Here is a 27,736-nt window from a genome sequence, read left to right as displayed (position 1 = left end):
ACTTCTGTAAAGTATCTTTAATGACTTGGTTCATGCCATTTTAAAAACAGTCATTTTCAAGAAGAAAATCAATATATCTGTTGTATTGACTTTGCGTTTCTCATTCCTGTTCCCATGTTTGCTAATGGTTTGGCATCTACAGTATGTACAGTCTGATGCCTGGGAAGATAGGTTGAAAATTCTTTCCAAGTTGCCAACTTGCTAATTATAGTGCACAATTGTCGTTTACTTGCCCCACCATTCCCTACCTCAGTGTAATTAAAAAAAATAAAATCAAAAAGTCTTTCTGTGAAGGCTCCACAAAATGCCAAAGAGACCATCAAAGTGTTTCTCTAATTTTTATGTACGGCCTCTCTAACCTTAAAAAACTAATAAGCAGTCATGCAAATGATGGAAGAAACTCACTGGAAGAGGGCAGCTATCATGATCTAGAGAGCTGTTGAAACACTGGGAATCTTTATTAGACAGCAGTCCTTGGTCTTTCCTGAGAAAATATCTTCATTTCATCCCAGTAAGATTTCTGCAGGTAGGTATGAAGGAGAAAAAATTGTTGTTGTTCCTCTTTCTCATGAGTCAAGCTGTATTTACTCACCTTCATTAAAGGAAGTGTCTCTGCAACTGATCTTGGTAAAATGTCATTTAACCAGAATTTTTTTCTTTATCAAATGCTTTAGAGGCATTCTAAATATTTGGATTGGGTCTCTGTTTGACAAGGCCACACCTACAGTTCTTTTAAAGGAAGATGCCATGTGATATCACCTTGGTAAGTGGATTCTCAAAACACATCCCCATCTCTTTAAAACAGACAAGAAAATGGGCATGACAAAATCCACATTATACAATATGCTGTATATACAAATTAAAAGACTGCATCTCATTTTTTTCCCTGTTACTAAATTTAACACGATTCAGTAAAACATGGAAGCAAAGCACCAATAACCATCTTCTCCCAAGTCCTTGAAGAATGCCTCAGCATATCCTACAGTCTTCAGATCTCGAGAGTTTCTTCATTTGCCCCACAAGTGTCTACAACACAGATTAAACAACTCGTCACTGGGAAAGCACGGACTTTGGAGTTGGCTATCCACTTGTCTGTTTCAGTGTTATATTCAAGAATGTGCCCTAAGCGACCAACACCCTGAAAACCAGCCAGGACATAGACTATAGATCCCACGGCAGCACACTTCACTGTTACACCTTTCCATGGCATTGGAGACACCATCTTCCATTCATTCATCTTGATATCGTAATATTCTACATTATCAAGGCCACCTACAAAGCAATGAGATAGATAACTGCTTATTATGTTGCACTGCATAGAATGCACTAGACCATGCAAACTGAAGTTTTCAAGGTTTCAAAAACCATACACTTAAAAAAGCAAATCTGACAATACACCCCAGATTCTAAACTAGCAGCTTGTAGAAATACAAAACGAGGGAAAAGTGAAAATGAGATAGAAAGTCAGAAGTATTCTCACAAATTCACACTAGATGCTTTCTAGAGATTCCCACAGGACAGAAGAACCTTCAGTTCTGAATTTCTGATGAATTTGGGGCTAGTGACTAAAACTCAGGAATTACCTGAAACTTGCCTAGAGCAGTGGCATTTCATTCTAGAGGGCTCATGGGTACTTTTACCAAAACTGGCAATTTACTGATAGAAGAGGTCTCTTGTCATGATGATACTTCCTTTGAAAAGGGCCAAAGGAACCAAAAGTTATTAGAGAAGAGTAGATTTTGTGACTAAGATGTGCTTATTCAGGAGATACTAGCATATTCAGGAAATATGCTAGTAATTACACTTGACAATAGCTACTAACATGCTGCTGTCCCTATTTAACTCAGTTTTTACTTCCAGTACTGAATTATTAGATGTCAGAGATTAAGAAATCTCCCTATCATATCAACATATATGAGTTTTTAAATCCAGACATAACTCTTCCTTATTTCACTACAGTAGAGAACAATTTTTAACACTTCTAAGAGGAGCATTCAGTGAGTACACAGGTATTTTGCAAGATGGTAGATTATGGATTGATAAAATGTTTGTGCAATTAATGTATCTATTATTTTTGCATTAGGAATCAATCACAATGATTCAGTAGCCAATTAAATAGTTTCAGTAGCCAATTAATAGTTTCAGTAGCCTGTTTATTAGCCTAATAGTTTCAGTAGCCAATTAAAAATCAAGCTGTATTCTAAAACAGCATTCATCTAAAATCAAGAATTCCACTTAACGTAAGTAGTGATAAAAAAACCTCATAAATGAGAATTTTCCATTTTGAAAAGCATTTCAGAAACCCTGTGCAATTAAAATTCAATTCTTCTTGTAAAGTATTATTCTTCTCGTTTAAAGACATGGAGACCAGCAAATCATATTTGACCTGGCCATGACAGCAAATCGTATTTCAAAGCTAGAGCAGTCAAAAGAGGTCTCACATTTTCACCATTTTACAATATCAGACTAGATTTAAGTCTTAAGAGTAAAGTTCCTAAAATAGTGGCTACACCTTTACCTGTCTCTCAAAAAAATGCTAAAATCTCTGAAAACACATGAATAACTAAAAAAAAAAACCCTAAAAATAAAAAACAAACAAACAAAAAAATCTTTTCTCAGATGCCTGGTTTAGCCATATGAACTGCTTCAGAACTGGGCTACAGAAGGGGTGCATATCTGAACTTGACTATCACGGGTACAAGAATTTGAAAAATAAGATAACAGTGAAGTGGGGAGGTGAAAGGAAGAAGACAACACTGATGTGACAACAAGAAGACATGTTTGATGGTGCTGCTCAAAGCTTTGCAGCTGAACAGAGTGGAATGAATTCCTTCCAAAACAGAAAAACAACCCCATGAAACCTTGTGTGACCAGATAGAGAATGAATAGAATTAAAGTACCTAAACTATTTTGTCCACCCACAGCAAATATTTTGTCCTTTACAAACACCAGCCCGTGATTCTTTCTGGCTTCAATCATTGGACACAGTTCAGTCCACCTGGGGAAAATAAATCAAACAAAAAAGGACAAATCATCATCTGGTTCATAGAAAGTAAGTATAACCTATCATTAGGAAAATAAAATATAGAAGAAGGCTACTTAAGAAAAAACTTCTTTCAAGTAGAACGACTAAGAACGGATTTCTTAATGCTGATTCAGGGAAAATTCCTTACCAGAGTTTTTCCTGTAGTCATCTATACTTCAGTCATTTACACAAGTGACTAAAGCTAACCTGACTTAAAACAACACTTACGTTTCTGTGGCTGGGTCATAAACTTCACAGGAATTCAGGACTCTTCCGGAAACATTGTTTCCCAGGCTCCCTCCGCATACATAAATGAGCCCATTGGCCTCTACCATTCCATGGCTGCAGCGCTGAGTCAGCATGCTAGGCTTTGTGTGCCAGCTCTCTGTTCTCGTGTCATAGCATTCAAATAAATACAGTGCAGAATTGCCTTAAAAAAAATAGAAACCCACCAAAGTGGCATTAATCTTTATGGTTGTCTTTCAAGGGAAGAGTCTAACAGCAATTAACAAATTGATGTTTTGTTTGTTAGTGGAAAAGGGAAAGCTGCTTTCCTGCCTCCAAAAGTAGAACTAACCATCTTTAAACTTGGGATTATTCAGAAAGCACATACTTGTAATTATTTTGATTCTTTTGTTCCAAATCATAAAATTGCTATTTGTGTTTAAAAACAACATGAAAAAAGCTAAGTTTTTTTTTTCTTGGAGGGGAATAAATGCTAAATAGAGACATATATAAATCTCTCATCCCATTGTCATCAGCTCACACTATTCCTTCTACTTGGAAATATACTGAACTTTCAGATGTGAAGATGAAACCAGCTTTGTAAATTCACTATAGGTTCATGAGTCTTTTTCCTCTAAGCAATGTGACTTGTTCAATACCCAGAACACTTGCTGCCTTTGGAATTTGATACCTTATGTCATAACATACTCCTGGAATTATTAGCAACCACAAAACAGCTACCTCTGCCCCATTTACTTTCTTCCTGAGGACTGGTAGATACTTATTGCCTGGAAGTGGAGGGTCTGTGTACTCTTCCCTCAAAAGCCAAGGAAACTATTACTGAAATCAAATGCAATTTTTCTAATGAAGATAGATGGGGGCTCAAAACTCGTGCTCAGGTAAGTGACTGAATCATAGCCAAGGCAGGGAAGGCTGAATACAACTTTCTCAGAACAGAACCACATGCTTCTTCCCTTTGTTTCCAAAGATTTATTCACCTAGAACACTTAAAAGTGCCTTTTCTTGTGTCTGTTTTACCTTGACTTTCTACTCCTAAAAATTAAGCATGTCACACTAGCAGCACTTACTCCCAGCTGAGGATTTGAACCTTCAACAGGATGCTATGCTTCCAGACCCAAAATGACTCCTATAAACACACTCCTATAAAGTGTGCATTTGTTCACTTCCACCCTGTCACTCTCAGTATCACCAAAAACTGAATAGAGTGGGACATTTTTTTCTTTGATGTAAATAGACATTCTTATTGCTTTGAAGTTGTAGAAATTCCCATCCATGGAAAATCGATCAGACCTGTTTGTTTTGGGGTTTTTTGTTTGGGTTTTTTTGTGCCTTTTTTTTTTTTTTTTAACAGGTAGAAGCTTTCATTTTCAGTATAATGTTAAGTATTTCTCCTGCACTGAAACAAGAGTGCAAGAATCTGGTATGTTCAGCTTCCAAACTCTGCTAGTTGTTGCAAATAGAACAGGACTCCCATCAATTCAAGAAGGGGAAAAGAGCCATGTTGTCTGTAATGGACTGGCACAGTAATCCAACCTCTTCAGTTGATGGAAAAAACATGAAATTTTTAGATTTCTTTACAGCTAAACACACAGCAGCATTTTATCAGATTAATGCTTTCAACATAATTGTCTGCTTCAAATTAGAAAATACTAAGATCCAGGAGAGACAGACCTTTCCAATTTCAGTATTCACTGAATTCTGAAGAAAAAGTACAGGCCAATTAAACTCCATTATTTATGTTTAGCTTTTACTACTCTGCCTTGATTAATATTTATGGAAAGCATAGTGAAACTGTGCAGTAATGTGAGGGTGTATTTGTAAGAAAACTGCTACATTAAAACTTCAACTATAGGTGTATTAACTATTTACCCTGCATTAGAAAATATACTGTACAAAAAAATTTTAACAAAAATTTTTACTGTTACTCCCCATGAATTGAAACATGGGAAACTGAAGATTCATGAGATGATGTAGTGTTCCAAGCTGCCCAATATGGCCTTAGTTAAGCCTATTTCAAGTAATGGGAAAGGTGCTATTTCACATTCACCACACGAGGTGGCAGATGGGAACTGCTTATTCTTCTGCTACATTAGAGCTCTTAACATATTTCAGAGGTCAGAAAATATGGCCTAAATGTTAAAACCTCCATTAAGTGACTTATCAGTGTTAAGCACTGATCATGACAATTTTTTCCCAGGTTCACCTCCCTCTGCAGCAAGGCAGACCTCAAAAGAATCTTCCTTCTAGGATTTTTTCTCATTTGTTTTTATTCCCCAGAACACAGCTTTATTACTACAACTATTTTTATGGCTTTACCATGCCTGCATTTCAACCTTTGGGTTGTTGATGATGTGTCATGTTTAGACAAAATAAAATGTTCCTGTAACACCACAGCATAAGTCACCTTACAGGCTTTTTGGAGAGAGAAAAATTCCCAATGGTCTCTTTTTTTTTTTCTTTACTATGCTGAATAGTAACATCTAAAGGAAGTATCATTTCTCCATTTGTGGAAGCAAGCCAACAGAATAACAAAATAACAGAAGATAACTTCTGTCATTTGACAAAAAAATTGGACAAATTCCTTTACAGAACCAAGTACAATTTCACCACCAAAAGCAGTAATTATAAGAGATTTCTTTTCCACTTTCCTCGCTCCCTTTAAAAGACCTCATTAGGCCCAACATATGCTGTATAAAAGGAAGGCCATTGTCAAAATGCAGCTATTCTGGTCATTCCAGAAAATTTTAAACTACACTGAATTCTGTAGATTTATAGAAGAAAGATAAGAGTGGGACTTCCAAAACATATTTCATTGAATCACAACATCATAGAATGGTTTGGGTTGGAAGGGACCTTAAAAATCCTCTACTTCCAATCCCTCTGCCATGGACAGGGACACCTTCCACTAGATCAGGTTGCTCACAGCTCCATCCTCCATCCAGTTTTGTCCTTATTTCACTCTTTAGGAGCTGCAGTGTACTTTTTACTAATGTAAACACTATTCATTTCAGTGAAACCATTTTCAAAACACAACAGAAATAGGTTGTTGGACTGGGCAAAGGGGGATAAAATCCTAAATATGGGGAAATAAACTCATTAAGCTAACATGGCAATGTGCAGTTTCTTGTCAACAAAATCATGCAAAAAACCAGAAAAATTTCCAGCTATCTTTCTTTGTGCTTTTTTGTTTGTTTGAAAGATTTTTAGTGTCTTACCCACTTCTGAACCACCAGATGTATAAATTTTGCCCTCAGCAGCACAGGCTGCAAGGCTATCTCGAGGTGTTGGAGGTCCTAGCTTGGAATACCAGCTATCCTTCACCACATTGTAGCAGTCCATTCGCTTTATAGGGAAGAGCTGGGAACCACCCAAAATATAAACTACGTTGTCCCAGAAGACACAAGCTGCATCCCTGCGCTTTTCAAAGGGACATCGGATGTCTGTCCAGCTGTAATCCTGCATTACAAAGAACAAGTAATGTCTAATAGATTATAACACTTACCTGTACAGTGAGTGTTTTCAAACAGAGCTTTTCATAGAGATTTAGATATGGTCAGTTTTAAGTTCCTTTTCAAAACAAACATGAACACTGTTTATTGAAGAATACTCCTCAGGCGTACTCTTGAAAAATTCTCTTAGACACAGACATAGTTAGCTGCAATGAACCATGACATTAAGAAATTCTATTTCCACATTCCCTGTGTGCACCCAGTACAGCTTCCCTGAAAAACAGTTTTGGTGTTCTTTCCAACACAATTGACTTCCAGCTACTATCATGTTAGAAACAATGCATGTAACCAATAAAGTAGGATTGCATTTTCTTTTATAGCAATGGAAAAAGACATCTTACATATAGTAACAGATTCTTTCTAAAAATAATAAAATACAGAATGTACCAAACAAAGACAATGGAAAAAGGAGAAGATAATATCCAAATTGACAAGCAACTCAGTAAAAAAGCTCTGATACATACTTTATTACCATGACAACTAGAAGCTTATTTACAGAATTTACAAAACACAAACGTTCTATAGCTATCCACAGTTGATAGCATGAGAAATAGGGTAATGCTCCATCACAAATACTGGCAGTCATGATGCCTAGAAACTGATTTTGCATAGACTGGCAAAATCAGCAAGTATCAAATATGAGCAGTAATGCCCAAAGCCTTAAAAACACCAAACTCAACAACTGATGGCAGACCAGGATAGCATACAGCACAAGAAACACTTCTTGAGTAATAGCATCTCACATATTCCATGAGCATAGCTTGAATCCTATACTGAACAGGAAAGTATGGGACCTTAACTGTTACTGTGCCACCTCAAGAAGGTCTACCTCAACCTGCTGAATGACCTTCACTGTAATGGTTCACACAAGACGTTACATCATTACATTTTCTTAGCAAGGACATACTTCAAAAACACCTTGGTCAATGAGGAAGAACAGCGACTCCTACATGGGGGTTCAAAGAAAGAGAGGCAGAGCATGTTATAGTCCAGAACATCTTACAATCTTTTCTTGTAGCATCCCCCATATCAAGAAGAGCTGTCAGCTGCATGTGGCCCTTTATGGTGAGAAACAGGTCCTGGGGCATCCTAGAAAGGAAAGCCATACTACAGCATGGCAAAATAAATAGCTGCATAAATCTTAAGAAAATGTCTCAGTGCATTGTGCAAGATCAACATACTTTCTAGCTCAAACTTCTGGCAATTTTACAAAATATCCCGTTGTTTTCCTTTACTGTTATAAAGGGCTGTGACCTGACCCACTTTTATGGCTTCTGTTCATGTATCCATTTCATCCATACCTTTATCAAATGAAAAGCCATAACTTGAGTATACTCAGCAGTATCCTCCTCTTTCAGCAGGAGGCAATTTAGGTCATCCTCTTGCAATGCTCTTCGACGTTAGTCTGTACCACATAGAATTATTTCAATTTTTGAATTGAACACATTTAAGAATTATGCAGAAGGGTTGCTTTACACCACAGTCAAGATCCACACAGCCCTGGGCAGTGCAAGTCTCCATTCTCAGGGACTGAGTAGGGAAAGATGGACCAAGGTAAGTATATGGTGACTCTTTCCCTGTTGATCTGTTTTCATCAGGTTGCAATGCAGGACACCAGAGCCAAAAGCTATATCTTTTTCTCTTTCATCAATTTATTGAATCACTTATTAAAACTACCTGAACTCCTGAGAGCCTCAAGACCCTGTGACAAGAATGGCACACACAATTATGGGACCTGTGAAAAAGTACCTTTTTTGTTTAAGACTTTTCCTCATTTTCAATTGATTCCTCTTCTGAGTTTGTCATAAAAACCAGCAGACAGGTCCACTGTGGACAACCTCCCCACAAACAGCTTACTGACTACACCTCTGTCTCCTCATAAAAGGTATGCTGGTTCCCTTGATCATCAAGAAATAGCATTGCCAGGCATCTGTTACTTTTTATTTGCCATTGTTGAATTTTGCACTGCTGAGAATTTAAAATTTCCAACCATTTCTGGCCACTAGAGATAGTAATTTCAAAAGAATAAGCATATTGCTGACACAAAACCTCAATCATATAAAAATTCTGTACTGAGAATTCATAAAACAAAACAACACATATTTTATTCCCAACCTAGGGATTTTTTTTTTTTTAATTATGTGAAAAATTCAACAAGAAAATGCTTCCCACAACTGTTAAAAGAACATCTAGGATTTCTAGTAGTATCCTGAAATGATGTACATCTACTCAAATTAGTGCCAGACTGCTCCACAAGCGTTATGCCCGTCTGCATCTAGCCCGTTGCATCATTTTGCTTTCTTGATGAAGAACATGCATCAATAGAAATACCAGTCACAGTGCAGCAAAGACAGCAAATATAGTCTCAAAATAATACTGCTAACATTCTCAACAAATAAAACACAGTATCCAATCCAGTCTTATTTAAAGAACCCTACCAACAATAAGGAAATTACTATCAGCATTAGAGACTAATTTTGTGTGCAAAGGAATCAGTGAAAATTAAAATTTTTGCACTAGTTTTAGCATATAACACCTATGGAAAGTCATATTGCAACCAAGAAAATATTTTCAGGAAAAATAAAACCTCTGTTTTGAATTGTTTATGTGACATGTAACAATTAAGTTAAATTTCTGATTTTGATTAACATCAGAAATGAGGGACTAGGTCACTATTCAATCAGTTCACCAGACAAGCAAAATTCCAATTTTTCCCAAGGTCCTAACCTCGCAAAAGTACATACACAAGCTTAATTCTCTGTTCTGTGACCCTCCCATCATCTTTTGATGAGACCAATTAAAGTGAGTTAAATGGTAATTCAGCAGTGGTTCTGGATCCTTGGTTTGTTGCATTTAATAAGCTATTGTCAGAGTTAAAAGATTAAAATCAAATACTCAAGCAAAACATCCCAAAAAGGACCTTTAAATAGCTTAAGAGTAAAAGCTGTTCAACAAGACAAGACAGGCTAGCTAAGAGTATCCAAGAAAGCATATAAGCACTAGGAAAACATTGAAGGAACACATGCTTGTTAGAATAAAGATGTCCAATTACCCACTTTTGAAATTTTCCTTCCCTACCCATTCTTCCCCCACTCCTTATTCCACATGCAAGGCAGTAAGTGTTGATTAAGAGGCAATTCTTCAAAATTTCTTCCAAATTCAGTTACTTTTTGGTGTTATACCTGGACAAGCAGTCTGTGAAAGGTAAATCTCTTTTATCCTATGCTTTATGTAGACTTTCACAGACACTACTCTTTGTCTACAAAAGAGGTTTCTTTGCTAATACCATGCAACTGCTTGAAAAGTTACAAATGCCCTGACCAAAGGCTTCCCAAACTCAGACCTTGGAAAGGAGAGAATTATCTGCTCTGTACCCCTCACCTCCTCACCCCCAGCTGAAGTGCTGCTTATTTTGAGTATGTGTATAAAGGAAAAAGCAGTCATTAGTTAAGAATTTTGAATTCCCAACAGGAATACATATTAAGTGTCTGTCAAGCTAAGTCAGCAAAGCTGGTAGGTTTGGGGTTTTCCCCCCCCCAGGACTTGAGTGGTACTCAGAGAAGGTGGCTTGAATTTTATCTTACAAAAGGAATGTGAAAGAAAAGTTCAAAACACATCCCAAAGGCTCATTCATTCAGAATTAAGATTTGACAGGGCTCACATTGACTATGAAGTTCACACAGCACACAAAACTGTTTGAAATTTTAACAAGCATTTAATATGCTGAGTTAGAATCAGAATTTCTTCAACAAAGTATTACATGCATGGGATCTCATAACTTATGAGAGCCCTGATGTTAACGCAGTGAATTTTTTCTGTATTACTGTAGGTGCTTGCCTTGGTAAAACAGGGTATGGGTAATCCTTCTGCATGCAGTTGATGTTTTTAGACCCTTTAATCTGCATAGCTGAAATATACACCATTCCTGTGGCTTGATTTTATTCAAGAAACATGGGAACAAATTTCAGGCAGAACTTGTTTGCTCTAAATTAACCATCTCTAAGTTTTTTTGTTCTAAAAACTCACTCTTTTCCACTTATGTAATACTTGGCTCCCCATTCTTCTCCTTATATACTCTTAAGAGCAAACAAAACTGTGAACCATTGGGATTTAGAAGAGGCTGCATATTTATAATAAATGCACTAAAAAACCCTATAAAAACTGGGTTCTACACTAACATACTAGCCAGCAAATTAACATGTGCTAAAAAAACCTGCTTTGAGTAATCTCTAAACACCTAAATGCATGCACATGCATACAGACTTCCATATATTCCTAACCAATTGCGTGATGTTTTAGTGACCTTTTGTTTATTTGCAGCTGAGAAATGCACATACCAATCAGTGCTCAACTCGGACAAATTGATCAGCTCTCCATATCTAATATTGCTAAGAAACAAACACAGTCATTCTATTCAAAACAAAGTATTACATCTAGGTACACAGACATAAAAATACTTAATTAACCATATTCTTCCAATTGTATACCCAGGAGGGAGGGAATACTTTCTTCCTAAGACCATTTTGTAGATCATTAAGTCTTAGTTAATATCACCAGCAAAGAAAACAGGTAAGATTATAAACAGTGAATCTTAATGCATTCTGAGGTAACGATTACCTTGGGATTAAAATATCTGCAGGACTGGGGCTGAGAGCCTCCAAACAAAGCAATGCGATAATCATGTTTTTTTCTTCTTGGTCGGGTGCCTTCCACTAACTCTTCTCGGTCTTCCGGGGAAAGGAGGTGGTACCGCATCCCACCTGCAAGGAAGACAGCAACTGTTGCAGAGCCAGTGTAGCTCATACATGGATTGGGAAGTTTCAGAGGCAGGGATAGGCGAGAGATGGAAGGGAAGGAAAAGAGGAAATACCAAGTTTCTATATGACATTTATAGAGCTTTGATTCTAGAGCTTTGATTCAAAATGGAAGAATGCACAGCAGCATGTGAGGGTGGGAGCATACATCCAGATTTATACCCTATCCCAAACTGGCTGCTCCATGTAAAAACAGGACAGATACAGACTCATGTTCTGTACCAATGGATTGATCAGCTCATTTATCCAATATTACCAAGCAATTAAGACTGTTGCATTGAAACAGTCAAAAGGAAGCAAACCCAAAAGAAAGCATTCCTAAGAATGCAAAAATAACAGTGACATTACAAGCCACTAAAACCAGAAGAGAAAAATCCTTATTTCCTATACAATGCACCTAACTTGGTGTCACACAAGAAGTATGACTCTGATGTGAAATGTCAGCAGATACTTACCAACATACAGGTTAATTTGAATCCTGCCCATTGAGTCTGAAGGAAAACAGTAGTGTACTGATTTCTAGATCTACACTGATTTTTAGATCTACACTAAATTGAAGCCAACTGGTTAACTGCTACTGAAATTGCTTTTTTTTCTTACATGATAAAAGTTTACAAATGGTGTCTAAAAAGAAAAGGGAAGCTTGTTTCCTATTTCATTTGCACGCTGAGAATGCAAATGTAGGATAAATCATTGTAGGATCAATGGTCAGTATATAATAGTAAAAACAGTAAAACATACACCAAAAATTCTAATTTGCTTAGGAAAGCTTTAAAATATTCAAAATGTTCACATATTTCTTTTATTAATGCACATACAAACATGAACAATATTGAAGTCACAAGCCTGTCACAAAGGCAGACTAACTTTCAGTTACCCTAAGGAGTCACTGACAAAATCTCCATTCCATTACTTCTCATGGAGTTTCATGCCATTTGCTAGGAGAAAACAAATAAAGTCACACTGTTACATAAGACGAGTTTTATTTACATAATAATCTGCTAATCCAACTTCAACTAAACACAGCATCCTAGAGGGAACACAGATGGATTTAATGTGAAAATGTTAGAACATTTTAAAGCAAACAATTTTCCAAAATTTTCAAAGCATTTTTAAAATTATTTAGAACATCATAAAGATTTCAGCTAGAGGTCAACTTACTGATCACCATTTTAAGGCATTCTGGGTTATCCTGAATAAGTGGTTCAGCCTGAACAGTTTTACTTAAGAAGTTCTTTGATATTAGAGGAAATCGGACTTTAGCAAGAATATCAACCATGAACGGCTGGCGATTGGGCTCATCATATTTCAGCCATCTGACTGCTGCATCATAAACCTTGAACAAGAGGAGAGAAAGGGATAAGGTACATCACCACACAGCATGACAAGTAACAGAATCTTAATGCTATAATTGATTCTAATGCCTGCTGGAGGTTATATACTAATGTTTCATTATGTGGGGATCCCACCGCCATCCTTTGAAAAAAACCCAAAAAAAACCCCTACAACAAAAGTCAACCAAGCCCAAAAAAGACAATGCTCAGACAAGTAAAACAAAAGCACAACCACTGATAAAATCTCATCTACAAACTTCAAAAACCTACTACTTCTGCTGTTTAACTTTTTTCCCTCCAAATGGAAAACATGAATCTGCAATTCACATTTATGTGGGTAACTCCTGTACCAGGTTAAATCTAACACTCTTCAAGTTCTGTGCCATAACATCAGTAATGCTTTCACAGAAATGAAATAACTTCTACTTGATACAGTCTCCTGAGGAGATGAACTGGTTCTCTGAATAAATCATCATGTTGGGTATCCGAATATATTGCTATTGTTGTGTCTTAGGGGACCACTTAAATCAAATTTTTATCTGCAAGCTACTGTAAATTTACCAGAGCATCTCCTCTTCTTCTCCTTCTCAGAGGAAAAGATAATGGGTATTCTTAGGGGTCAGGGAAGGCAGAACAGGGAAGACAATCAAGAAATTGGCTCTATTTATAATTGGGTGCTGGGTCAGGAAGAAATGAAAAAAAATCCAGGATTATATGTATATTCTGATGCTTCCATGCGGCTCTCAGACACAGCAAGCTTACTCAGCAGTGCTGATTCTGAAGTGGCAGGACAACCTCACCGTAAGCAATAGCACAGGCAGTGCCTACACCTCTAGCTGAAAATGGTCACAGCGAGTAGTGCTGAGTGACTGAGATATGACATGGAAAGACACTTAATGGAAGAATTATTCAAGACTACTAGACCACCCCAGCTGTAACTCTGCAAAATTACCAGGGAATGTGGGAGAGCAAAGGAAACAATTAAAGGCGCAATTCCATCAGCTAAGGAAATTCAACAGAATGACTTGAACAGGAACATTGTGTAGGACAGACAGTACTTAATGCTACCTTCCCTTTTTTGCTAAATGTAACTATGCTCCACACCAAAAGAAAAGTAAGAGTTTAATGTCAACTTTCTAGCAGTACTTCTGAGAAATATGATTCCTGTAGTGCCACTGTCAAACTTTTGTAGTTTCCTAAGGCATGCTACCAGTTTACTAAAGGAATTTTAATGATGCCATGCTGAATACATTTCTGCCACTGCTGCCAGGTTAAAGCACATCCTCCTACCTTACCAATAGAACTTCAAGAATGTAAATAGTAAGTGCCATTTTGGCTGCAAGCCAAACAACTCTTCCAGCTCTGAGAATGTTACCCCATGATCTGAACTTTTCCCAGCACTCAGCAAAAATGTTTAACTGTGACACTAATATTTATACCTGTAACAAACCAACTACCATATTCAATCACCTGATATTATCCCCCACCCTTATTAATTCTTATTTTCATAAGTTACATCAATATACAGTAAGATAAATAACTAAACCTTAATGCTTCAAATCAATTCTTCTGCCTGTTGGAGGTCAGTGTCAAGGGAAACTTCAGCAGAAGTCAGCAGAATATCCATTTCCAAGAGGATATACACACCATCTCAGCTATAACATCCTTCTGCTGCACTTCAAAGGTATGAGTCAACTCATGACGCCATACCCACACAAACTTAAATTACCTAATTCAAGCGCCTGAACAGCAGAGCTACAAAGGTAAGATTTCAGTTTGTTTTCAACAGCTTTGACTAAGAAGCTACAAGTGTCCAGCAGCTACAAGTACCCACTAAACTGCTACAACAGCCTACAACCAACCTGTCTGGGCTGCAGTGTAGACACAGCTATATGTTTTCTATTTTCCTACAGTAGGAAGAACAAGCTGGAAAATAATCATTCAGGGCTGTGCTCTAAGCTGAATCAAGCATTCCAAATGGGACAGCTGCAGATGTGATTTCTACTACAAGTTACAAATTTTAATTGAGTGAACGCCAGGCTCCTTTCAGCCACCTGAACTTTATGTCTGGACCCTAAATAAGGGTCTTCCAGCAATCCATCACTGCCAATGCGTGTAACTTTCAGTGTTTACTCATCTTACTTCCAAGTCCCTCATTTCCCCAGGCTTGTGTATATATATATATATAGTTTGTGTGTTTCCATCACAAAACTCCTCTCTGGAGCAGTCCAGGCCATACTCAGGTAGAGATGTGCATCCATTAAGGTGCAGTTTGCTCATCACTTTGAAGTGGTCCACTTTCACCAAAAGCACATAAATCCCAGTCTAGAAGCAACCACTACAAATCAAACAATTTAGCTCATGTACTATTGAATCAGAAGCCCTACAGCTATCTTGACAAAGGAAACTGTTTATTCCCTCTGTGACTTCTTTATTCCAACTTTGCTGGAACAATACATCTATAAACTACACTTAAAATGTGAATATTTACTATTATTTGGTTTTGACCAAATTAGGATGCACCTTTTACTCCACTATTTAGCAAGCACTATGTGCATCATATCCTCTAGGAACATCAGTAAGTGAGATACTGAATACCTGAAGCCAGTTCTTGATTAAAAAAAGTTAAGTTCAATGCTTTTAGCTGCTATGAAACAGGGATCTCACCTGGTCTTCTGCCCTCACTGTCAATGTATCTTGATTCAGGAGATGTGTCACACGCTTAACATCGAGCTGAAGAAACTCATCTGTCTTGTAAACCTCAGTGAAATGCTGATGGATGAAGTCATCTGCAGTGGCTTTCAGTTCTGGGCAGTCTAGGCATTCTGCTAGCACACTTATGCCTATGAAGGAAAATTAAGAAAGAAACCTTTTTAAACCTGAACTGCAATTACCTTTAATATATGAAAATAGAATACAATTACTATAATTTCAGTGATACTTAAAATTCCAGTTCAATATTTATTACCATACCTTCCCCCCGCCCCCCATTAAAACACATGCTCATCTGCAATGAGTTATGATAGCATGTGTTTCAATGGCAAGGTGAACTGAGACAGGGGCAAGCTGCTGATCCCTATTCCTACTGAACTAATTGGAGAGTCAGACCTGTAACACCTGCTGTATTAACAGTCTCTCCAGCACTATTTCCTCACTCTTTCTTTCACAATTACAAAGCAGACAACAGTACCTTAACCAAGTGTGAGCCAAGCCACACTAACCACGTCTAACCAGAACAGCTTGAGAAACTGGATCCATGTTTTACAACCTCTCCTGACTTGCTCATGCACCATCAGTCACCAACCAAGCCCAGTTTCCTTCAAGAGCCATGGTGAACTGGGATTTTTCTATGCATGTAGCATAATCAGCTGCAGACCAACACAAAGTCAAGTTGATGTTGCTGGAAGGACAGAAGGTTGGCATAAAGGTATAAACAGCAATAGCAGCTGAAAAGCACCACTGCCAACTTTGCCATTAAAAACCATGTAAGCACAGAGCTTTTCAGCAGCAACTTCTCATCGTGCCACAGGTCTTCCTTCTCACGGAGGAAATGGCAAGTGGGGTAGGAGCAACTCACTAACATATGGGTTGCAATTAGTCTGAGCTGCTCAGAGTACTAAAATGCAAACTAGAAGGATAAAATCCACCTATATGACAAAATTTCAAGATTTAAATCAAGCCATGGTTTCTTTCAAATACTTTTTTTTAAACAATGAACTGTGTACTTGCTTTTGAGTCTGCACAAAACATGTTTCAATTTAAAAACAATGCCATAAGGAAAAATTGTTTTAATCTTTTTGCAATAAATTAGCAACAAAGTAGGCAAGTGTTAGAGACCATAATTAATTTCCCACCTAACAGAAGCCACAGGGCAGAAATATGCCTCAAAGCAAGCCTAAGTGGTATTTTCCTTTGGTAATGCCTTTCTTCCAGCAGTTGTTTCAGAGCCACAGCTGTGCTGCACTGAAGTGTCAGCTGAGTCACTGTAATTCAGATATACTCTGCAAAACATTTCTATTGCTGCTATAAACATCTGTAATATGACTGAGATGTTACTAGGAGAGTACCTAACAATGACAATAAAAATCACTAAAAAAAGTTTCTCCTAAATTTCTGATTATATAAAGTGCAACAAATCTTAAGCATTAAAAAGTATTTAGTTCTACGTGTTGTTTACCCTTTCTGTAACACCAAGTCCACATTAGAGCTACAAGAACATGATATTAAACCTGCCCAGATAACATTCATTTTTTTCAGACAAAATAAAAAGTGAATAAAACCAAAAGTAGCCTAAACTTACTCCGTTTGTACAAGATATGCTAGTTTTGTAAAAGTTACAAATATGTAAAATTCTGTTTGCAAGTACAGTAACAACTGAAAGCTCCACCTCACCAAACACATGCAGTTCTCTAACAAACAAGAAACCCCAGCATCCTCCCAAGCTGGATGAGACCTTGCACAGTCAGCAGACCCTGTAGCAAGGGGCAACAGTTCAGATTCACAGAAAAATTATTTTTACATGCCTGGATTTAGCCAAATATTATAGCTATCCACACACAGACAATACAGCAAAGTTAAAAAATAAACAGCAAATTTAAGTATTTCTCTCTTACCAAGACAATTGGAAGCATCAACTTGTTCTTTTAAAAAGTCCACACACATTTTTTTCACAGGTTCAATCTGATACTGGTTTGCTGCATCTAGTAAAGACTGGACATTATTGCTGTTAACTGAGATTCTGCAAAACAGAAGGTGTAAAATTAGCAAATTAGCATCACTGAAATGACCTAAGTTGTGGCAATAAAATAAAGAAATTTACACAAATTCACACAAATGGCAAAATTACTTCCCTCCTATTTACCCAAGAATCTTTCATATACAGTCTAAGGACACATTCTTCATGATCTTTCCAAACTGCTTTTGTTTGCTCTACTTCATCCAGGCAGGGCAAAGAATAACCAGTCCTGGGATCTGAAGAGTAAGCCTTTAACACACGTCCTCTGCAGTCCTACACTATTGCTATGAGCTGTATGATTAACCACTTTCACAAAAGGTTAAAAAAACCCCAAATCCAGAACCTTTTTAATGACCGTTTTCAACTTCCAAACAGGTATAAGCAAAATCTGTTTAAACTGTGTCAGGACTGTCTGTTTGTCCAAAGTGCATAAGCAGAAAAACCAGTTTGGAAGTACTTCATGAGAACTTATGGAAGCCACGGTCTAGGGCTTGGCTATCAGGGCAGGCAACCATGTGGCTGGGGTGGGCTGTTGACACAGACTGTCTCCTACCACTGATGGACTATACAAGAAGATTGCTCTCAAAAGAAAGGAGAAAGCCTCCCTAATGAGAGTTAACCCCATTAGATGAAAGGCCTGCCATCCATAGGTCGGATTAAAGCTGATTAAGAACTGTTTACAATCCCAGCCATCTGCAAGAGCTCTGCTTGGGTGGGGGGAGGGGTTGGAAGAGAAAAAGACCTACAAAATCCCCCAAATACATGGACAAGCTGAGATAGGGGGGAAACACTTTCACAGAGGAGTTATCCACATTGCCTGTTTTGAGATTAAGGATACAACTTCCTGGAAATGGTTCTGTGCCATAGCCACTATGACCATAAAGAGAGACCCTGCTGAAATCAATAACGACCTGAATTACAGAACCATGGGAAACATCATTTGACTCCAACACTGAAGTCAAAAGCTTGAAGTGCTTTGAATTGCTTTCTGGAGACAAATACCATCTCCTTTAGTCTGTAGGGGTTCCTACAGGGTAAAGAAAAAGGAAGAGGGAGGAAGGATATAAGGTCTAGTCACATCAGGCTTTAAACAAAGGAAAGAATTTCAATGGTTACAAAACTGATGAATCACAAAAACATTATTTTAAGTTCTTATCATTTAAAATTGGCAGGCTTCCTAGAAAAGTGTGAACTTTAAAAAACGAAACTACCTTGCAGTATAAGCAAACTCCACGAGCTGTTCAATAATGTCAGGCTCTGCATCTTTTAGCTCCACTTCGAAGGACTTTGATTCAATCATATTTGCTGCAAACAGATTAAAAGAAAAACTTTTAATCAAGAAGGCACTCTAGTTATTGTATGTTTTGCAAACAGCAGAAAATAAAGCAATTATACAAAGTGGTAACCTCCTAAAAACTGCTCAGAGTTGATTGCTGTTTTCCCAGGATTGCTAATGCAAGTCAGGAAAGGAGGCAGTGGAACAAACAAGATAACTGGTGTGAGTACATCCTTGTATTATCTAAATTATGATAAACTGTGTTAAGTAGAAAAAGTCTTAGATGTTGTTGACTGCAGCCAGACTGCCATGTTAGCATTACCACTGTCAAAAGCCATTTCCACATTCAAGCTGATAACAATGGAGACAGCTCCGAGCTCCCCACATCCAGACACAGCACTAGGTTCGCCCACAGATGGGCAATTCCATTCGCTGACCACTGCAATGAATTGTTATTTTACTTCCACTCAACTTCGATTTAACAGTAATTTTACAATTCATGGGTAAGGCATACAAAAGATAAGATAACATAACTGAATTTTTAAAGAGAGCAAAATGAAAGAATTACAGAATCACAGAATTAAGATAACCACATTAAGGTTGGAAAAGATCTCTAAGATCATCCACTCCAGCCACTAAACCATGTCTCTAACCACTGATAGACCAATTTACATGCAGAAATGCCTGATGGCAGACAAATTCTGCAATGGGACAAAAAAAATTCCCAATTTTCAGGTTAAGGAAGGGAGACAAATTCTAATACACTGTATAGGGCCTAGTTATTAATTAAGAGAGCTTATATATGAAGTAACACTTGACTTGATCAAAAGGGAGTTGAAGGAAAAATGAGGGGAGGGTGAACAGAGATGAATGGAAGAAGACAAAATGAGATATCTTCACTTACGCTTACCCCTCAAATTAATCCCTTTCATAAGATAAACAGGTTGACAGACACAAATATAACAGGATATCATCATGAAAGTTTAAAATTAATCAATATTCAAAAGACTTACTAGTAAACATCAAGTTAAAAAAATGACTGGCTGAAGCAAGCACAACACGGTGAGCTGGGATCTTTCTTTCTTGAACCATAAGAATGACATCACAAAGAGTTTTCTGAATCAGAGGGGAAAGAAAGACAAAAATCAGCATTTTGGAAAATATTTCAACAATATTTCTCTAAAACCAGCTTATGGAAATTTGTTACTTTTTGTAACACACACAACTCAAGAGCATTATGTGATAGGAAGATTTTCTGGAAGTCAAAGTTCAGTAGCCTGGAGAACTAGCAAACATCAGTTTACCCATGAATTTGTACAGGATGGTCACAAATAACATGAACTCTGGTTAAAGTATTTCCTGTTGCCTTTACATCAGCCTACAATAATGCAGCTCTGCAGCATCTAGTAGGGGCTGCATTTATATTGCACTGTTTTCATCTACCAGTGGCTCTCTTTTACTCTGCTGCTGATTTTCAAAAAAATTCACAGGAACCTCATATCTGAAGACTGCCGTCCTATTTCCCAACTGGAGTCAAAGTGATGAATGAGTTTAAAGCATTCAATGGAGCATTTTAAAGAAAATGTATCAAAAAATACCACTTCAATGGAAGGGTTTGACTGGTCACACCTGATGAGCAACTAGCTTCCAAACAAAACCTAATTTATTTCTCATTTGTTTGTTGTTTATATGTAGGCAGCTAGTTTCTCCCCTACATGTGAACCATTATGCTCTAGAAGGAGAAGGGAAAGCAACAGAACTTATAAAAGCTGTCAGGAGTGATTGGGGTAGAAACATATAATTTTAATAGGTTCTGAAATGCTATCTCTTCTAAGAGCATATTGAGTGAAATAAACGCATATCATACTACAGTTAATTATAACTATCTACTAAGAAAGAAAAACTGAGCAGCACTGCTTCCTCAAAAAATAGGATATAATTTTGGATTATTACCTTAAGTTCATGGAACTGCCCTCAAAAACATCTACATACAGGCATCCCAAGGCCAGCCCCAAAAAGGAACATTTCTACTGTGGGAAATTTATACTTGCTTAGAACTGCAAGTGTTTTCCACATGGAGACAATATTATCTAGGGCTGATAACCCACATTTACAATTTCTTTTTTTTCTGCTTTTATTTTTTTACAGGACACTCAAAAGCACATACTGGACAAAATATAAATCATACTTTCAAAAATATTATGCAAATGGAAGTTAGATGGGGGTGACATATCCTTTGTAGTTTTAAACCATTTATGATTGAAACCACAACAAAAAGAGACCATTCTGGAAAAGTTTCAGAGGAAATCCTTTAAAAGCTGAAATTTCTAACACTCCTGCTTAAAACAAGCATTGGACACTAGCAGTACAAGACAGCATAAAGTCCCATGGCCAAGCTTTGCCAAGACTTGCAGCTGTTGCTTGAGCCCCACACTGCATTTTTAAGACACTTTAAATGCCTCAGCTCAGCATTTGAAACACCTCAGATGCTCTGAGGCCACTCTGAGTGCATTTGCCAACCCAAACAGACCATCATTTTAACTTCTTTTCCTGGGCTGTTTCTGGTGTGATGGTTCTATTTCAACTAATGCCCTCCTGAGTATTTCTGCACTTCTTTCCAGAAGGACCCACCGCTGTCACGGGGTCACCTCCATGACGCAACAGGTGACTGGTGCTAACCAAAGGACACACCCCCGTGTCAGCTTCTGCAGGGCACTTCACCTTCTAAATAACAGGTTCAGCAACACCTTGCAGCTCTATCCCAGCTTCATTCCCAATGACTGCATTCTTGGCTGACCTCCACTGAGCTCCAATGTTGCAACAAATCACTTTTGCACACGGGGTCCAATAGCTCTGGAAAACCCACAAAGATGTCGGTCATCAATGCTGGAGGCAAGCAACAAGTCCTCCAAGCACTAAACACACCTGGCCCCAACATCTCACCTGTACTGAGTGCAGGTATGTCCACAGTTTACTCTAAACTCCCATACTCATGGAGGATTCCTCTTCATCCCAGCTCACACAAAAAGCAGCCTCCTTAAAATGAGCTCTAAGTTCCCATTGGCCCAGATTCCTACAGGATTAACTAATGAGCTAAGTATCTAGAGCTACATGTGCACCTAGACATTTCCACCACAGGAAATTTTAACTCATATTCAGGTTTTGTAACTACAGCATAGTTCGTGACTTACCAAAATACAAGAAGAAAGAGCTGACTACAAATTCTCTTACAACTTTAGCACAACTAATGAGCTGAAACTAGTGTGTTTTCCACTGGCTACTGCTGACTTCCCAAATTTATCCTGCATAACCACACCTCTCCCTACTTCCTCTGTAATACCTGAGCTCCTCTTCCAAACAACTCCTAAAAGAAGCATGAGTTTCATGAAATCTGCAAAAATTTCTGGACCAGTCAGCACTGTGTGGGATATCTAAAGCATCTGAGGTCAGATGAGAAGTCTGCAGGCAAAACTCAGAGCTGCTACTCCCTGGGCATAACAGATTCTGGAATCTGAATCAGAAGTACACACAAACTTCACAGCACTTAACCCTGATCCTCTTCCTCCTTGTTTGGAGTGGCTCACACCCACACGAGAGCCAGCACTCCACTATACTGCAAGATGAGGCACTTACACAGAACAATGTGTCACCACACACTGGAACAGGGACATGGTAAAGCACTGTGAAATTCTGTGCTGGGGACTGCACATACGTCCACAGGACTGCAATATTTCCTTTATCTACTTACAAATCGTAAGAGCATCTGGCATTTCCTTTTAAACAATGGCAGAGGTATGACCTAAACACTGAGGAACCAAGTTACGAATTCAGCCACACCTTGGAATGTGTTTACACTTTTAGATCAGAAACAAAGCCTACATAAAAAACATAGATCACAGGCCTTTGGAGCTTACTCTACTACCTGAAGTGATTGAAAAAAATTTACTTTTTCATACATAAGAGCTTAGTTGCATGACATGGTTTAGGCAGACAACATAACTTCTATTACTGAGAGAAGAACAGGGCTGAAGTGCTAGAGAAAAGCAGAACCAACACCACACTTGTGAGGTCAGGACCCAGACTGCGGGTGCAGACAGCATTAGGAGCTGGACTGAGCCTCTGGCAAGACTAACACTGGAGGACAAGCAGCTAAACCCTAGAAGATACAACTCATGACAGTGCCAATTGTGAAGCCCCTATGTGGTCTGGCTTCAGAGTCACTGGCTGCACATCACTGTTTTTAAGCAAAGTTCCACAACCAATCTAGATCCTTCTATGAGAATAAAGATTTCTTCATATGCAAGGAGTTACATGTACCATCCTTCTGCTCTTGTACCATTAGTTCAATGCTTTTTATAAAAAAATTATTTTAAATGAGTATTTATTTCAGTTTGGACAGCTCGACTGAAATGCACTTGTATGACTGCGATTTTGGTTACCACTCTTGCTCTACTGGTAAACAGAGGAGTCACCTTTAATACTTATTAAAATATTGACCATGGACGCTGATCAGGCAAGAGTTTCTCAATTTGAGGCCGGATGAAGCCACCAAACTCCTACACCGCCACTGGCTTCCTAGTGCGATGGCCAGAGGTATTCAAGACAAAAATGCCACCTGTGAAACCAAACCATGGTTCTACTCTTCCCTCTCCTCCCGCTGCAGTTTCACTGTTCACAGGGAACACAGCCAATTTGTCCAGAGAAGAGCTTCTGGTCAAAAATCCAGCATCAGCGCCTTTCCACTGCCCTCAGGGTTGGGTTCGAAAAAGCTCCGTGAACGCTCTGACTGGAGACACTGGGCCATCCATCAATCACAGCCTCACTCCAGCCCGACCCCACGCAAGGCGTTATCAGATAAGGAAATACAGATCCACGGCGTCTTCTGCCTCCAGCACCCACACGGAGCCGGCGCAAACGAAACCGGACCTCGCCACTCTGGCTGTGCGGCTCCGGAGGCCGGAGGCACCGCGGTGCCGGCTCCGCTGGGCTTCCCCGCAGTCGGGCCCAAGAGACGGGAAACCCCCGGGACCCTCGGCGCGGCAGCGGGACCTGCCCTCAGGGCAGCACGGACACCGCGGGCCGCCGGCCCCGGCGAGCGCCTCCCGTACCTGCTTGCGCATGGCGTTCATGACGCCCATGAAGGAGGCGAGCAGCTTCGCCTCCTCGCGGGCGGCGAGCTTCTTCTCCGTCTTCTTCTTGCTGCTCTTCTCCGACCCGGGCGCGGCCATGCTCGCCCGCGCTCACCGCCGGCGCGCCGACCCCGCCCGGGAACATGCGCCCGCCGGCTGCCGGGCGGCGAACAGCGTGTGCCGGCGAACAGCGTGTGCCGGCGAACAGCGTGTGCCGGCGCTCGGCGCGGGCGGGGCGCGGGCACCGGAGGGGCGCGGGCGGCTCCCGGAGCGGCGCTGTCGCCGCGGCGGACGCGGCCTGGGGGCGGGGCCGGGCGCGCTGACGCCATCGGCCGGCGCGCGGCCCCACGCGGGGTAAACAAAGAGCGGGGAGGGGCTCGGCAGCGACACGTGGAGGGCGCGTGCGCGGCGGCCTGAGGGGCGCGGCCTTTGGGGGCGGAGCTTTTGCGAGAGGACACGCCCATGAATGAGGGCGTTGTCTGCGGGGCGGGGCTGGGGGCGGGGCCGCGCGGCCCAGGGGGCGGGGCCGGGGCTCTTTCCCGGGAGCCGCGATCCCGCTCCGGGAGCGCCGGGGTCTGGTCGTGCCGCTGGACGCCTTGCCGTGCCCTCCTGCCCTGGAGCACCGGGCTGCCCTGCCCGAGGGTTGGAGGGGCTTCCTCTGCCCCGCGCCCCGAGCAATGGTTCCTGCAGCTCCCGCTGGAGGGATCTCGTCCCGTCTTGACGGCGTGTGTCCCGGTCTCGCGTGGGCTGGCTAAGGAAACAAACGTGATCCAGAAGAAAACCTCTTTGTCATGACAGCTGCAGCCACCCCTCTCCCAGAAATAATGCCAAAATGATTCTCGTTTTTTGAATAGGCTAGTGACGGCCAAAACAAGGTTTTAGTGCGAGTTTGCTGTGCATTTATGTGATGTTCCGAATTTTAATTCCACGGATAACAAGGCGTTGGTTGAACAGCTTAATGCCATGACTTGAAGGGAGACAGATTCCTGCGGAAATAACATGAGGTTCTTTTATTAATAAAAGGAATTTTATTACCACTTTGTTCATGATGTCGTGTCCCATATGGCAAGATTTAAAATAATATGACTTTGATATTCTGTGGTTCTGCCATCTAACAATTACTACTACATGGAAGCTGTAAGAATTTTAATGCATTTGACCTTTGCTTCATTGAAATAAACAAAACTGACACAGCTATCACTTGACTTTCCAGATTTTATCATGTGGGAGTAAAAAAATGAGAAAGCTGGGAATGTACTTCTGGCCATTTTCAGATTTCATGGTATAAGAGTTTACATATAGAGTTTTAATTTCATCTTGAAGGTAATCATAAGATGACTGCTTTATCCGTGGGATGCACAGAAATAGCTGTGCTGGGGGGATAAATATTTCTGCTGGGTCCCAAGTGTACTACCATGTTCTGGAAGATTAGTTGGCCAGGTTAAGGAGTTCAGCTTGTTGCTCCCAAGGTCTGACGCTTTGCTGACACTAACTGTGGTGAGGAAAGATAAAATAAGAGGTCTGCCCTTCCTTTCTCTGGGGAGCTGCTTTTAAGCAGACAATTTACTGCTGGTTCCTTTCCCGCTGAGAAACAACACTTGAGCACTTGCAGACCCTGGCAGCACTTGGTGTGGCAGCTCCCTCTGTACAGCTCTGTGCCTGGGGTGGGCAGCATCACTGACCTAACAATTAGCACCAGCGTATAGGAGATACCTGGGCAGCTGCCTGTAACACAGGCAGGCAGCTAACGTGATGGACGTACCCAGATCAGCTCAAATGAGGGGTCAGCCATACCCAAATTCTGCAAGCAGCTTCAGTGGGATTTGACACTGAGGGTAAGCTGGAATGTGGGGAACTTCTGTATTCCCTAAAGGACAGCATACCACAGAGCCAGTTTCTTTCATGAAGCTTTCATTACTTCAGACCACAGTACAAGATGGACAGCTTGTGTGGGAACAGCAAGGGCCACCTGCCCTGAAAGGAATTTTGAGCTGGGAGCAGAGCATGATACCAAGGCAAGTGGGAGCAGTTGCCCTACCAATTATAAGCTGTCATGCTGTAAGAGAAAGTTCTAGATTTACTTTAAATTGAAATGCCTTCAGGGTTAAATGTCATTTTATATAAGATGCTATCCACCTTCCTGATGAAAACCAGCTGTTGGGTGTGCATAGAACCGCAGAATGGCTTGGGTTGGAAGGATCTTAAAAATCATCTAGTCCCGACACCTTCCACTAGATCAGGTTGCTCAGAGCCTCATCCAATATGGCCTTGAGCACTGCCAGGGCTGGGGCTTGGAGCATCCACAATTTCACTGGGAAACCTGTTCCAATATCTCACCACCATCACAGTAATGAATTTTTTCCTAATACCTAGCCTAAGTTTCCCCTCTTTCAGTTTCTCCTCATTATTCTTTGTCTTATCGCTACAGTTCCTGATGAAGAGTGCCTCTCTGGCTTCCCTGTAAGCCCTGCTCAGGTACTGGAAGGTTGCTATGAGATCTCCACGTAACCTTCTCTTCTCTAGGATGGACAGCTCCAATTTTCTCAGCCTGACTTCGTAGGGGAAGTGCTCCAGTCCTCTTACCAACTTTGTGACCTCCTCTGGACTTGCTCCAACAGTTCCATGTCCACATATGCAAACATGCACTGCCATGTGTAATTAAACAAACACAAGAAGAACATGTCACAATGAAAAAACTTGCAAACATATAGTGGTACTAGATTTGAAGACCAAGAAATCCCCATCTTTGAGGGATGGCAGAAAATACAGGGACAGTAATCTCAGGGACAGGAATATCTTACTCAAAATTTTGAGGTAAGGACTGGAAAGAAAAGTTAGCTCCTTGTGAATGCTGAGAAATTAAATTGAAATAATCCAAATGATTAGGAATTTCGTAACAGATTTAATACAAATGAAAGTGTTGTAATGTACCGTGTCTCTTCTAAGCACATTGGTATTCTCAATGCACTCTACAACCACTAACAGTTTAATGGTATTTTATCCCTCAAATCACAAACTGAAGTTAAAATCAAAACCAGAAAAGGATTATCCTCTAATGCTCATGGACAGGAAAATCATTGGCCCGACACAAACAATGTCACATCCATTGTGGTTTCAAAAACATATCAAATTACATTTTAAGCCATCAACTAATGCTGCTAAACAGACTGGCGCAAGATAGATACATATCCTGAAATGTTTAGTAAACATTGTTTGTTTAATCTAATAGTCTCTAATACATACTTATGGTAGAGATCTTTCCATGAAGAAGCTGAAGTAATAAATATATTGTACTGAAATGAGAAGATTAGCAAGTCCTGATTTTGCAGTACAGATCCAGAATGGCACAGGGTAACATGTTCAGCTCTTTATGCTAGCCTGAGAGTGAAAGTTAGGATATTTACAGCATCCTTTTCTCTCAGGGGTGCATGTGCTTCTTCAGGAAGGAGAAAGGCTACTCAGTTACTTTGGCATTAATAATTTGTTACATACTGTTTATAAATAGTAACAGTTCACCTGTGCCTTGGTTTGGTTGTTTTTGGTTTTGGTTTTTTTTGTTTTGTTTTGTTTTGTTTTCTGATTCACAAAGTAAGAAAAGATGTAGAAGTTCTGAATGTGATATATGAAATATGTCATAATTTCACCAAAACAAGTTCTTTCACCCATTG

The 27,736-nt window shown here is 39.8% G+C and overlaps 1 protein-coding gene across 1 annotated transcript; it reads right to left on the bottom strand.

Annotated features, from left to right (window-relative positions):
* Nucleotides 1-2: 2 nt before the first annotated feature.
* KLHL7 (kelch like family member 7) lies at nucleotides 3-24,261 on the bottom strand. Its single transcript, XM_038127368.1, has 11 exons — nucleotides 24,048-24,261; nucleotides 19,953-20,055; nucleotides 18,875-18,968; nucleotides 17,542-17,666; nucleotides 15,596-15,771; nucleotides 12,756-12,930; nucleotides 11,398-11,540; nucleotides 6,487-6,727; nucleotides 3,254-3,455; nucleotides 2,901-2,998; nucleotides 3-1,272 (listed from the first exon to the last, which is right to left on the bottom strand). Exons 1-11 carry the CDS (start codon nucleotides 24,165-24,167, stop codon nucleotides 989-991), a joined length of 1,761 nt encoding a protein of 586 aa, XP_037983296.1. The 5' UTR covers nucleotides 24,168-24,261; the 3' UTR covers nucleotides 3-988.
* Between the last annotated feature and the right edge of the window lie 3,475 nt (nucleotides 24,262-27,736).

Source organism: Motacilla alba, chromosome 2 (genome assembly GCF_015832195.1).
Source record: "Motacilla alba alba isolate MOTALB_02 chromosome 2, Motacilla_alba_V1.0_pri, whole genome shotgun sequence".
NCBI classification, from domain to species: Eukaryota; Metazoa; Chordata; class Aves; order Passeriformes; family Motacillidae; genus Motacilla; species Motacilla alba.
Note: the sequence above shows the minus strand (reverse complement) of the source record. Positions and strands in the feature narration are given on the sequence as shown.